The 15,718-nt window shown below is 33.8% G+C and overlaps 2 protein-coding genes across 2 annotated transcripts in view; one reads left to right on the top strand and one right to left on the bottom strand.

Annotated features, from left to right (window-relative positions):
- The window catches only part of LOC143190579 (muscle M-line assembly protein unc-89-like), a 564,424-nt gene that overhangs the window by 303,558 nt on the left and 245,148 nt on the right, over positions 1 to 15,718 (bottom strand). The gene's annotated exons all lie outside the window — the stretch shown is intronic.
- LOC143190997 (uncharacterized) lies at positions 1,503 to 2,578 on the top strand. The gene is made up of 2 exons (XM_076395630.1): positions 1,503 to 1,711; positions 1,801 to 2,578. Exons 1-2 carry the CDS (start codon positions 1,693 to 1,695, stop codon positions 2,445 to 2,447), a joined length of 666 nt encoding a protein of 221 aa, XP_076251745.1. The 5' UTR covers positions 1,503 to 1,692; the 3' UTR covers positions 2,448 to 2,578.

The following is a 15,718-nucleotide window of genomic DNA, read 5'->3' on the forward strand; positions in this document are numbered from 1 at the left end:
GTCAAAGATCATATCTATCAAAACAATGTGCGTGTGTGCGTTGGAGCACAGAATACATAGTTGGAGGAGTTTAATGTCGCGTTCCGAAACTCGCGTTTCTTTTGTATTAGTTTCGGCATGCGAGATAAAATGCATCAGTTTCCACGTCATTACATCAGTCAAACAAAAATCGCGTTACCAACAGTGTTTTATTATTTTTAATATCCAAATTTTAAATAAATAAAACAATTCGTACGGCTTAAAAGGATTTGAGTTCAAGTCATCTAAAATTTTAAAAAAAAGTTGTCTGTTACAGATGACTTTTGACAGATGACAGATGAATTGTCAACTGATACACGAAACAAATTCGTATATCGTGTTTTGTGCAGAGTGTTTAGTTAGTTACTGTTTGTTTAGTTCGTGATTAGTGAAAAAATAATTTATATTTGATATGCCTCCTATAAGACGAAGCAATTTAGGTAGAAGAACCAGAAATGCTATAAACCAAGCTAATTACCGATCTAATCGTACTGCACAAGAACGTGACGACGGAAATGAACGTGAAAGAATTCGGATATCACAAACGCGTGAAGCGCGAGCGCGACATTCAACTAATAATCGCGCAAGTTTTAATCGAGCTGCTTTCAGTTACGATGTGTCAATTGACTACAGTAACTACCAATGTGTTGTTGTTGGTTCTATGAACTTGGTTTGCTCACACTGTAAGGCATTAAAATACAAATACGAAGCCAATGGATTGTGTTGCGCAAATGGTAAAGTGAAATTGATACCATTGGATCCACCACCAGAACCATTGTACTCATTGGTTTCAGGAATAGGAACAGATTCTATACACTTTTTGACACATATCCAACAATATAACAATTGCTTTCAAATGACTTCATTTGGGGCAACAAATGCAGTTCGGGAAAATTTTATGCCAACTTTCAAGGTATGTATTATAGCAGTTACTCATAATTATTTTAGCGAACAAAATTTTCTGTCACCAAAGTTAAGATGTGTTACTAATTTTCAATTTCTTAATCATTACGAAATATATCACTTAGTCATCATATTATATGGTGATTCAGTTTCAGTGACACTTTTATTATATTTTATATTTGATAGATATTAGTTAAAACTAAATATATACTTTTTAAGATCAAATATTATTTAAGTTTGATCACTGACAATCCATTAATTTATACCACACCATAATATTTTTTTTATTTACAGATACAAGGGCAAATATATCACAGAGCAGGTTCACTGTTACCAGTGTCAGATAGCGACAACAAATTCCTGCAAATTTATTTTATGGGCAATTCACCACAAGAAATTGATCTGCGTTGTGCACATAACAATTTAGTAAAGAGGTCTATTGTAGAACAATTACAAACTTTATTTCATCAACACAATCAATTGATTATATTGTTTAAAACTGCCCTGGATCTGATGCCATCCGATAATCACAAAATTGTAATCAGAGCTGATTAAACACCTGCAGGTCAACATACAAGACGTTTTAATGCACCAACTATTGATGAAGTTGCTATCGTTGTAGTTGGAGAAAATTTGGAATCCCGTGATATTGTTTTACATCGTCGGAATGATCAATTACAACGTATAAAGGAAACACACCGCTCATATGATGCACTGCAATATCCCATTATATTTTGGCAAGGTGAAGATGGCTACGATTTATCAATAAAAATGATAAATCCCATTACAGGTAACTAAAATATTAGTTTAGCTATGGCGATAATATCTCAGTCACTATATTATGTATTTGAATGTTATTAAAACAAAATCTGTTTACAGGTTCTGAAACCAACAAAAAAGTCAGTTCAATGAACTATTATTCATACCGCCTAATGATTCGGGAAAATGAAGATAATCACATATTGAAATGTCGACGATTATATCACAAATATGTTGTTGACATGTATGTTAAAATTGAAACGGAGAGATTAACATTCATCAGGTTGAATCAAACCAAACTCCGATCTGAAGAGTATATTCACCTTCGAGATGCGATTAATACTGATGGAAATGCACAGAATGTCGGTCGGATGACTATTCTTCCAGCAACATACATCGGAAGCCCTCGGCATATGCACGAATATGCTCAAGATGCCATGTCGTATGTTCGTCATTATGGTACAGCAGATTTGTTCATCACATTTACATGCAATCCGCAATGGATAGAAATTAAGCAGGAGTTATTCCCTGGGCAATCACCCATTGATCGTCATGATATTACAGCCAGAGTCTTTAGACAAAAGTTGAAATCTTTAATGAATTTCATCGTAAAACATAATGTGTTTGGTGAGACACGCTGCTGGATGTATTCTGTGGAGTGGCAGAAACGAGGATTGCCACATGCACACATTTTGATTTGGTTGGTTGAAAAGATAAGGCCAAATGAAGTTGATGCAGTGATATCAGCTGAAATCCCTAATGTATAAGTAGATCCTGGATTGCATGAGGTAGTTATCAAAAACATGATACATGGTCCCTGTGGAACTCTTAATCAAAATTCACTGTGTATGATGGATGGTAAATGTTCAAAACGATATCCACGGACATTAATATCGGAAACAATTACTGGTAATGACGGTTATCCATTGTATCGTCGCAGATCGACAGCAGACAATGGAAAATCAACAATTGTCAAATTAAATCAACAAGATATTGAAATAGATAATCGTTGGATTGTTCCATATTCACCCATTTTATCAAAGACATTCAAAGCACACATCAACGTTGAATCTTGCCATTCAGTGAATTCGACTAAATACATTTGCAAATATGTAACCAAAGGGAGTGATATGGCTGTGATTGGAATTGGTGCAGAGAATTCTAATGATGAAGTTACCCAATACCAAATGGGCCGCTATGTCAGTAGTAATGAAGCAGTTTGGCGAATATTTTCTTTTCCTATTCATGAGAGACACCCTTCTGTTGTTCACTTAGCTGTGCATTTAGAAAATGGACAAAGAGTGTATTTTACAGCACAGAACGCAGTACAAAGAGCTGCTCAGCCACCATCTACTACATTAACCAGTTTTTTTGAGACATGCCAAAACGATGATTTCGCACAAACATTGCTATATTCTGAAATGCCAAAATATTATACCTGGAATCAATCCTCAAGGAGATTTATACGACGGAAACAAGGAAAACCAGTTCCAGGATATACAGATGTATATTCCACCGATGCGATTGGCCGGATTTATTCAGTACATCCAAGCAATGATGAATGTTTTTATTTACGACTGCTATTAGTCAATGTACGTGGCCCAACATCATTCCAACAGTTACGAACTGTTGATGGTGAATTGTGTGGATCCTACAGAGAAGCCTTTCAACGTTTGCAATTGCTTGAAAATGACGCTCATTGGGATCAAACTCTCAATGATGCTGTAATATCATCACACGCTCATCAAATACGAACATTGTTTTCTATAATCATATCTACATGCTTCCCATCAAACCCAATTGATTTGTGGATGAAGTACAAAGATTATATGTTTGATGATAATTTGTATCAAATACGGAATAGAATGGGAAATCCAAATATACAAATCAGTCAAGAAATTTACAATGAAGCATTGATTTCAATTGAGGACATGTGCTTGATAATGCCAAACAAACTATTAATTCAATTAGGCCTGACCGCGCCCAATCGTCCAATGCATGACGCTTTTAACCAAGAGTTGCATCGAGAAAGACTGTATGATCTCAACGCTTTGAAAGAATTAATTCATACAAATCTTCCACTGTCAAATGAACAACAGAAGTATGTATTTGAAACTCTTATGAAAGTAACAAATGATGAAACTGGAGGGATTTACTTCTTAGATGCACCTGGTGGTACAGGAAAAGCTTTTTTGATTTCATTAATATTAGCAACAATTCGCTCACAAAATAAAATTGCACTTGCACTCGCTTCGTCGGGAATCGCAGCAACTTTGCTTGAAGGTGGTCGAACAGCCCATTCAGCACTAAAATTGCCATTTAATATGCAAAGCAATGAAACTCCAACCTGCAACGTTTCGAAGAACTCTGCAATGGCAAAGGTTTTGCAGCAATGTAAATTGATTGTTTGGGATGAATGCACGATGGCACATAAAAAATCTGTGGAGGCTTTAGACAGAACCTTAAAAGATCTACGTAGCAATAATAACCGATTTGGTGTTGCAATGATTTTATTAGCAGGAGATTTTCGTCAAACATTGCCAGTGATTCCACGATCAACGCCAGCTGATGAACTCAATGCATGTCTAAAGTCCTCCAATTTGTGGAAACATGTCAAAGTACTTCATTTAAGCAAGAATACGCGTGTCGAGTTGCAAAATGACCAATCTGGAAACATATTCTCTAAACAACTCATTGACATTGGTAATGGCAAATTTCCTATAGACATGTTGACTGGCTGCATTAACTTTCCTCAAAGTTTTTGTCAGTTAACTCGATCAAAAGACGAACTTATTCAGAAGGTGTTTCCAGATATTTCTCAAAATTACAGAAACCATGATTGGTTGAGCGAACGAGCTATACTGGCTGCAAAAAACATAGATGTAAATGAATTAAATTTCAAAATTCAAGAACAAATTACAGGCGAATTGAGGATATATAAATCAGTTGATTCGGCTACTAATCAAGATGATGTAGTCAACTATCCACCGGAATTTTTAAACTCGCTGGATTTGCCAGGATTGCCACCTCACAATCTTCAATTAAAGGTTGGATCGGTGGTTATAATGTTGCGAAATATCAACCAACCACGTCTTTGCAACGGTACACGGTTAGCGATAAAAAAATTACTAAACAATGTGATAGAAGCAACTATACTCAAAGGTAAGTATAAAGGAGAAGATGTTCTCATACCGCGCATCCCAATGATTCCGACTGATGTGCCATTTGAGTTTAAACGACTACAGTTTCCAGTGCGGCTTGCTTTTGCTATGACTATAAACAAGTCCCAGGGGCAATCATTAAGTGTTTGTGGTATTAATCTAGAAAACCCATGTTTCTCACATGGTCAATTGTATGTTGCCTGTTCCCGTGTTGGAAAACCATCAGATTTGTTTATCTATGCGCCAGGTAATCAAACAAAAAACATGGTATACCACAAAGCACTACAATGATAATAATAATAATAATTATGATTCACATGATTAACAATAAAGCGATTACTTACTTTTAAATCCTTATATATGTTTTATTTAATTATTTTTTATTCACAACGCCCTATCACCAGGGTGATGGTTCTGTTCAGGAGAATTTTTTAAAATACCTAGGCACAAAAACTGCCACATTACAAATCTTTTTAACAGGACAAAGTCTGTCGGGTCAGCTAGTATATCTATAAATGTGATTTCATACGATTCCAAAATTGAGATGAATTTCATCGGTTAGCAAACGTATCGCGTTCGACATCCTCAACGATCCAAAATAACAACAAGTCAAGTTGTTGGAACGGATTTTCCCATGTTACCTTCCGGTTGTCGATTCATTCGTTTATATTCGACCATGCGTGAGGGGAAAAAATCGTATATAACATATAACTTTTACGACAGCTCGGACAGAAACTAATCGTTTCTGATAAATTGAAGCCGTCAATGTGAAGACCCTGCGACGCTCACGCCGCCATCCAACGTAAATATTTTCGTTCGCTCCATTAGCTTCTTAAATATTGGATGGTTTGATGGCGGTCTCCCGGCCAAGAGGATCGGTAATCGATATGAGCCGTTTTCTGTAAGTTGATTTTGTACGTTACTGTAATTGATATCGGGAATTAAATTCGTTTCTATTAAGAAAATAAGGCGTCACGATTTAGAATCACGTTAACTCTTCTTGCTTTAACATTTCAAGATATGGATTTTATTTATCTAATACTGCAAATCAATATAATTGACCTGAAGTTCTGAAGATCAGTTTTTGTTAAATTTCCTATTGTATTGTTTTTGTATATATATATATATATTGTTTAAATATATATATATATATATATATATATATATATATATATACGTACTATATATAGATACGTACGTACTTGGTACGTTTAATATATTATTGACCAAATTGTAAATAATTAATATCCCAGGAAGATTTTACAGAAATACATGTCGCCGGCTTGGTGGCACAGTGATAAAGGCAACAGGACGGTCCTCCTACCTTTGCGATAGCCGTGGTTTCGAATCCTGTTGGGGCATGGTCGTAAATTTATATTTGTGATTGTTCTAGGCAAGAATGTATAATCCGACAAAGAAAATTATCCCAGTCACGCCAGTAACCAGGCTGGCTAAGACCGAATGTCTTCTGGGATGATTTCTAAGTTGGTCACTCAACACAACTGTAGGTCCAGTTCACCATATGTAAAAAAAGGAATACATCTGATATTTAACATTTTAATTTATTTACTTTCATTTTATTTACTAGTTTGTTCCTATTTATAGGTTACCTAACATAATACATAGAAATTAGAAATAATTCTATATGATATGAACTACACAGGAAAATACCCGATATTGGGCTTTTTTAACTCTTATTTATTAGTTTGCTCTTTCAGTTATACAGTAGCACCAATTTTGTAATATTTTCTAGTAGGAATTTTAGAAGAAAAATCACTATTAATGAAATGAAAACTTCAACCTATTATTATTTTATTTAATGTGGTTTTATTTGAATTTTTGTATCAACTTATTTTACGATTGCCTTTGACAAGAATTTTACACAAAAAAGTCACTAGGCAAAGATAATTTGCATGCCTTTATTAATTTGCTTTCTTTACACGAGTTGTCTAACTAAATAAACAAAATTGATGCTGTTTGGATATTTTAACATTATAAAATTTAACCTTACATTCCGTACTTACCTTTGTTCTTCCACATTTTAAAACCAATTTATGTTATGTTACAGTACTAAGAATAACACAACAATCATCAAATTCTGTAATTCCCTTTGAGCGATATCTTCGGAACGAACGATTTTCTTTGTCTTGTTATGTCTTGTATCTTTGTATATTTCTACGTCCATTTTCATTGGAATGTCTGGCATGAGCAGATTGAAAATGATTGGGGCTGGTAGGAAACCGTGGGAAACACCTTCTTTGACTATTTTGTGACTAGAAAGTCTTTTTTGCTTATCTCATCCTTAAAAAAAATTGGAAAAAAGGAAATTTTGGAAATTAAACTAAGTAGGCCGATGAACCTATAGACTGATGTGTTACTATTTAAATTATTTTATGGAATAACAATTATGGGTGCCAGACAAAAACACATTCCGTGGCGTATTGTAGTTAATAATGAAAAGTGTGTATACTATAACAATTCCAAATGCAAATAGTGAGGGGTTAGTTCCACGAAAACTATCCTCATTGACATCGAAGCGGAAGATTAATTTCTATTATATCGCTGCCCACATATTATTGCGAAGTTGTAGTGTATATGTCTGTGGAATTGTTAAAGTCCACCGATGCTAATTGAATAAATTGAACAACGTGTTGTTGCTAAGAAGACCAACAATAACAAATAAAAATAAATACAAAATAACGTTATAATAGACGCGTGCGTTATAATAATTGTTAAGGATACACTGTTACAGCTCGAATGGATAATTCTTCTCACTTCGCAGCAGCGTACTCAATAAACCTTCTAACGGTTCTGAAGACGGCATGAAGAAATAAATTCTTCGCATCGATACGCCATGGATTGGCCAGCGTAAGGTTTCGAAATATTGAAGAAGTAAGAAGGATGATTGGATCGTTGTGAAGCTAAAATCATTCTTTCGACAAGATATCTATAATTCCAGAAGGGTAGGAAAATATGTATAAAGTGATGTAAAATATTTTGATTAATATATATTGTATCAATTTTTCTGAATTAGCCTTTCTAACGAAACATTAATCGTATAACATGCCAGAAAATACTTTAAATATTTATTTCTTAATTTCAATATATATATTAAAGTCTCCTTTTACCAACAAGGTCTTATCTGGACCGAACCTTCAGTTTAACGTACGCTCAGAACCACAGTCCTCGGTATTAAGCCTACCGACCGGCGAGTGACCAACTTAGAAATAATACCAGAAGACCTCCACTCATACCCAGCCTGATCATCAGTAATCAGTGCGTGCCTGCTATCATTTTCTTTGTCGGATATTATATTCACAAATGTTAAACAATCACAAACATAAATTTACGACCATGCCACAGCAGGATTCTAACTCGCCACTATCGCAACAGTAGGAGGACCATCCTGTCTCTTTTATCATTGCGTCAACAAAGCCGGCTATATATATTGTTTTGATTGAAAAAATAGCATTAGAAAGTCATCAAAATCTAATATTAACGATAAGTTACGACATCGAGAGAACTGCGTGAGAGTTCTTATATAAATATTTCCTCTAGCTGATATACAAAAATATCATCACAAATTGACGACATTTGCATATGAATTGAAAGAACTGGCGGGGAAAAACCCACATTCCTACCGCCTTCAGCTAATAAAACCACGCTCGAATCCAACAACCGACTGACACGGAACGGGGACAAATCAAAACCGATCGTGGAAAATGGACCAGAACGATCGATTCTCGACGACGGATTCGCCCCCGTGACCTTCGGTTTTCGATTCGTCGTCAATCTCGTGACGTGCGAGCCGCGTCCGACGACGAAAAAATCCGTACATAACTTACAACTTTTACGACAGTTCGGACAGAAACTAATCGTTTCTGATAAATTGAAGCCGTCAAACTGAACATCCTGCGACGTTCTCGCCAGAGGCGAACGTAAATATTTCCTTTCGGTCCATTAGCTTTTTAAATATTGGAAAGTTACGCGCGGTCTTCTGGGACGCTTGGGGTACGAGGGAGGGTAATCGATATGTTGCGCTTTTTCTCCGCAGTGATTTTCATAGCCTACTGTAATTGAAAAAAATCTTGAGGAGAATTAGAAAATGTGATAAATCCTTTTATACTAGGGGTTCCCAACCTTTCCTTGGTCAGCGATCATTTTTATATAATTCCTGTTAGCAGCGACTATTATGTGGGTATAATAATAATAAACTGTAATAACCAAACTGAAACTTTAATTAATAACTCAGTAGGAAATTACTTAAAAAATATATTTAGGATAAACTTCTATAATTTTGTATTAATGTGATTTCCTTGCATCTTGCATTCTCTGTGCGAGTTCGGCTATCCTAGGACTAATATTGTTACTCAAATCTATACACAAATCATCTCTTATCTTCAAACGAAGCTGGGGACTAATCAAAATCAGCTTGATCTTAGCTCTATCAGATATCAAATATATGGGATACGCACAAACAGTAAGTAGATTTTTCAATATAAACATAATTTAATACAATTATTTCAGAGGAAACGACCAGTCTGCCTTCATATGCGGTTGAGTTTTGTAGGATTTAAATTGTGTAAAGGTAACCCACGAAGAGGTCTAATGGAAACTCCAGACATTGGTTTTAAGAAAATACAAGTGTTTAAAAGCTTATAATAAATTCAAGGAAGTCTTATTTCAATTTGTGTATTTAGATGAGGCATTGATATTTAAAATGGGACCAATATACCGAATGGTTACTGATTGCAAGATGATAATAAAAACAGTGTTAAGAGAACAAGAGTTGATGGGAAAAGGTAAGCTGTGGAATAATAATTCATTAGGTTTTTATTTATTATACTTAACTATTTATTATATATTATTCTTCAAGCTGGATACAGGAATTGTTAATGACACCTTCGGTTTGGATTATGAGACAGGATGCAACTAAAGGTGAGTATATAATTAATAAACAGTAACTCTAGTAAATTTTATTTATAGTGTGAAAGATTTATGTGCACTGGCATGTGTATAATTTTTCAGAATATTCACTAGCATTTGCTTAAAATGTATAATTTCTAAGATTTCTGGGCCAAAAATTGATCGAAGTAATTTTCAGAATCCCAGTATTCATCCAATTATACCAGTTAATCCTTGTTAATTTTTGGCATTTTACTAAGAATATGTGTGATCTAACGTTGTTGTGATGGAATAATTTTGTTTCAAACACCTTTGTGTCACTAGCGATTTTGTATTATAAAATCGGCCGATTAAACCTTTCACTGTTATTTTAAGAGAAATTCAAATATCTAGTTTCATTTGAAATACATCAAATTCGTTTAGAGTGGTTCAACACTATTCTATGATTAATCTTCAGGTTCATATCGATAGAGGGGCTTACCAGGACGAGCTTCTGCTTATATCTTTGTTGCGTTCATTGAGGCATTCGTCAACACAAACGCCACATAGTTTTTCAAGTAAATGAGTTAAATATGACAAAAATAACCCTCTGGGATACTAATTTTTAAGACGTAACTAGTTTCAACAAAGTGCTAAGAATAATGTTACCTTTATATCTAGGACGTTCTATGAGTTGTTATCTTTAAATATACTATAGTACGGCTTTTGTGAATAAGTCTATAGATATTTTCTTGTTTATTTTTCGGGACTTAAATGAAAATGAATGATTTCATGAGTAAAAATCCACTTATTTTGTGACCGACAATGAGGTGTCTATCTAATTCTCAATAGTCTTATCATTAAGTACTTTTTAGGAACATAGGATATTTTTTATTTACTAGTATTTATACTACAAACAAAACAGGAACGTTCGTTTAAGGCTACAAAAATAATAGCATTTGTACATATTATGTTGTAGATTTACCGTTCTTTTACGTATTAAAGCATCTTTAATAATAATGATGCATTAGATAATTACAAATTCATATTTATTTTAAAAAATACCATTAATTTTTTTACTGTTACTTTTTACTGAAATAGTTGAAGTTTGATATGGCTAATAGTGTGAACTATTTCTATGAAGTGTAAATATAGTAACGAATTTATGTCCTACTTCACCCACATAACTTATTGTAATATATTTTATTATCTTGAATAAAAAATTATCATAACGAATAAAGTTACTAGTTATTGGGGAATAAGGCTTAGGTCATATGTACCAACATTGTAAAATACATAGTGATGTATTAATCCCGTACTCGCCTTGCTTGTGTATTAATGCATATATAACAACACAGTAGTAATAAATTAATTTGAAAATTAAGACTAAGCATATCTAATGTAAGATGCAATTAATAAAAAGATGCACCAACAACCGAAGGAATAAGACAAGATCTTGAATGGCTTTAGTCATAAATCTCTAATAGTGTGGACCCATTAAATGTATATTTCTTATTTCAGTAGCTCGTTTGAAATGTTCATGACCTAATGGTGAAAAATTAAATTTAACCGAGTTTTCGTCTGTGAATGGTTGTTAAAACTAAAGAAATTCACGCCATTTTTCAAGCGAATGATTACAGGTTATGAAAAATGCATCACGTGCATCTTCAAACATTTATTTAAGAATTGGACAAAACATATCTCAATATATTCTAAATTCCTAAATGTTGCCCCGAGTTCATTTTATAAATAAAGTTATTTTATCAATATGTGTTCATTAATGTGTAGTTGAAGAACACATTGATGGTATGACATGTTTATTAAAAGAAGAAAAGCCAAATCACCAAAGATTTTTCACACATACGAATTTTATGTACGGTATAATGGTACAATGATTAGACTAATAAAACGTGAGAAGTAATTATAGAGTATGAGTTTAGTAACGAGTTATTTGGGGAATAAATACTTTACCAGATTGCCAGTCGTAGATTGTGATAATACTGCTTTTATATTTATTCCCATATTCAGATATAATTTATCGTAAATCAGTAAAATCCTATTATAATGCAGATTGATTCTTATTGGAAAGCCTTTTATCAAGAAAAGCAGCGTTCTGACATTTTATCCAACCCCTCTTTATTAGCTAATTTATTGACTTTCATCTCGAAGGAGAAAAAACAACCAATCCCCTCACCTCCTCAGAACATTTCAAATTACTCTAGAAACAATTCTTTACCCAAACTCGCTCTCCCGCCACCCCACTTTCCACGCCATTCACCCTCTCAGTCTTTTTCTTTCTAGGATCGGTCATCTTTTTCTTCCTCTTCGCCGTCATTGACGTTATTGAAAATTAATCTCGTTTTTAATAAGCCTAGCAAATTAGCCATCATTAGCATAGATATTAATTAGGGATCCAACAGAAGCAGACGCCCGGAATATCTTTTATCTTTTCGACTCGTTTAGCTACTGCTCCGGATTTTGAGGGTTAGTCGAATTTTCGTCAGAAATTAATAATGTAAAGGTTGACGAATTGAGTACGTCGACGTGGAAGGGACCGCGAAGGGGGCCAGAGAGAGGAGGTTGAGGGGACGAAGATCGGGACGGAGCTCGTAACTGCCGCCATATTTTCAATCGATATTTCGAAAATTTAATAAAAGCCAATGTAGATCTTTCCCGTTGATTTCGTAAATGTCTTTGATGTGTAAGGCAATTCTGGGAAAGATTCGTTTTTATTTTTGCACGGTGCTGGTTGGTTACTGGAAATAAGAAATTGTGTATTGAAATGTTATGTGCCGATATCAAGATACATTACAAATAATATATGGAAAACGAATTGTATTTTCAGAAATGTTTTTGGAGGAATAACAAAATTATAGATGCGATCATAAAAGAATGAACCAGAAATTGTGGAAATTGTGGCATAAAGAAACCATCTTTATGCTAAACAGGTGACGAATCATGATCAAGTCGTTTTTTCAATCGAAACATAATTTAATATTATTTCAGAGAAAATTGTTGGTTTTAAAAATATTCATAAAAAAGATATGCAGCTATTTGAGAGATGTTCAAGTAGAACAACCCTTCATACACTGTTTGGTAAAATAGGATTTAAGTGGTGTAAAGTTAAATCACAAGGGGTTTAATGGAATTTCCAGACATCGCTTTTAAAATAATAAATTTTTTGTAATTCATTTAACAAAATCAAGGAAGAAGTATTATTAGAAGTATCAATTTGTACATTTAGATGAGACATGAATATTTCAGAATGGTACACTGATAGATAAAGGTAAATGTTGGAATAACTATCGATTAGGTTTTGTTAGTCATAACATTCATTAATGGTTCATTGCAGACATATAGTTCATTACACATATTGTTCTTCATGCTGGAAACAGGAATGGTTTTACTGCAAAAGCAGAATTACTGTTTTCATCTATCCGTGGTACGCCAGGAGTGACTATTATGGAGAAATGAACCATAACTTGTTTTTGCAATAGTTTGAAAATCAGCTTTTAAAGAACTTGGAGGACCCATCAGTTATTGTTATGTACAATTCAGCATATCATAACATAGTACACTGGTGGAGAAGATCCCAACAAGTGCATCAACAGCAACAAAGGCTACAATTAAGCAATGGTTAAAGTACATAAATTAAGTTTCAAAGAAACCATGTTTAAGAATGAAATACTTTAAATTGTTACTCGGTAAATATAAATGAAATATTTAATAGTATTTTATGTAATTTACTTTTTTAAAAATAAGCCTGAGAAAAGGTACATGGCAGATCAGATTGCATAGCGTTATGGCCACAGAGTATTATGTTTTCCTCCCTATCACTGCATATTTAATGCAACTGGGTTGATATGGGGCTTTGCAAAGAATTATTACAATAGACATTCAGGTCCAGGAGGATATTCAAATCAGAAGTGTCTGGATTTACTTAAAGAGGCATTGTCGAAAATAACACCTTCGGTTTGGATGAGCTCGATCAGACATATTGAAGAAGAAATTGACAAATGGTAGAATCGTGAGCAAGGGTTTGATAGATTGGAGATAAGCAGCTTAGTTATTGGTTTGAATAGTGTTTGTGAAAGTGACAGTGATTGAATAAAGCTTTATGAATGTTGGTTTATGATTACGTTGACAATTACCAAGACAGGGTGATGAAAGAGGAAACAACTAGAGGTCAGTATATTATGTGAAAGTTCTGTGAGCATGTATGGTATTGCTCAGTATATACATGAACGTTGGGTTAAAATGTATGAAGAGAGAAATAATGTTAATTCTTTTGCGGATATGGCAAATGCATTAAAGAGAATGCGTATACAAGTAATAACAGAACACACTTAAGAGAAATATAATAATATCAAAATGACTTTACAAGAAAGCTTTGCATCGAAGCAAACAAGAACTATGTATAAAAGGTAAATATGCACTCTAATTAAAGTAAAATATATTACTCAGATATAGAATTGTTAATTAGGTATATTAGGCCTTCGGGGTATAGCAGTATTATTCGATAATATATGCATTTTAATGTTAAAATAAGTTTCAAAACAGTATTTTTGTTTAATTATTTTATTTAGATACGAATTTTGTTATATCAAAGTCAAAATGTACTAAAGCTCAGAGTTGCTGTGGCAACATTGCGACATTTGGACCGTGAGTATCTTTCTATTCTAGTTTGCGTCTGAATCTTCGAAATGGCACTGTTTCTATCTAAATTTGTATGTTTCCAAGTTTCGGATTAGAGACTGAGCAACTAGAATCCACATCTGGAGACCGTTTACCATAAACTGCAAGCTTCTGTAGAAATTCCAGTAGACTAAGTTAATTTAAGGTAACCTCAGTCCGCCTTTGCTGGCCTTACATCTTGAACTTTGATGCATGTGACGGAAATTCACGTACTAAGGGCATATTCAAGGCTTGCACGTTTTTCATATTTAACGGTTTATGGTTAGGGGTTTTTGAGTACCTTTTATGACTTTACAGCTTTAACTGCGACACTTTTGCTCGAACTGCGCTTAGCTACATCAAAGAATGCTGGGAGTATCCGCTGAATGATTGCCAGTCCAACGTCAACTTGTCTTCTTTTCTTGGTAGTTGAATTAATTCAAAAGAGAACGGTTTGATTATCTTCTCGTAATCCTACCAGCAGCAACAGTTATAAAATGTAAAAGGGATTTGAACACAAAAATATTAATTTACTTTAAAAACTGTTTAATTCAAAGAATGAAGATGTGACATTTTGAACGGCTATACAAAACGTTCAGGTGTACTGTTGGAATATCATTTTCTATTTTAATTTAACGTCAAAATAGAAAATTGTAGACACCTGCTTGCTTTTCTTAACTTTAATAAGAAGACATGACGAAGGACTTCACGTCTATGTTAATATCGAGTGTAGCAATTTTAGGATATTAGTAAACTAGGGTGCTTTTTGAAACTTTATTTTTCTTAGAGACTAGTCCGAATGGTCCGATGGATCTTCCTAGATAAATACCTATTTTAATTCACTATTGGAAATATTAGTGATAATATAATTATAAATAAAAAATTTTAATAATGCCTTTAGCAGAATCATTGATAAAACAAATATCAAGCAAAATATTATATATAACTTCTTCATTATATAACAAAATATAATTTGCAATTTCCTCCCACATTTCTAGCAAGACGACGAAAAAACCCATGTTGGTTTTGCACTTCTAATCAGTAGGTAATCAGAATCAGAATCAGCAGGTAAGCAAAAGGCTATTCAAACTGTGATTGCACAAGCTACTCGTTATTGCTGGTTTTATTTGCAACCACATGACGTTCAGGTTATTTACACGTCATGAGGCAACAGTAGACTCGTAATACATTATAGCTTGCTGACTTATTGGGATTATTTTAGTATATCCATTTCTCATGGCCAATACCAAATCGTCGTTGAAAAATCCATTCTTTTTGCTTGGTAAGCAATGAAACCGCGATATTGAAACGGTTTGGAA

The sequence above is a fragment of the Rhynchophorus ferrugineus genome, unplaced genomic scaffold, assembly GCF_030347505.1.
Source record: "Rhynchophorus ferrugineus isolate W39M unplaced genomic scaffold, kcgeb_rfMv2 rfM2, whole genome shotgun sequence".
In the NCBI taxonomy this organism is placed as follows: Eukaryota; Metazoa; Arthropoda; class Insecta; order Coleoptera; family Curculionidae; genus Rhynchophorus; species Rhynchophorus ferrugineus.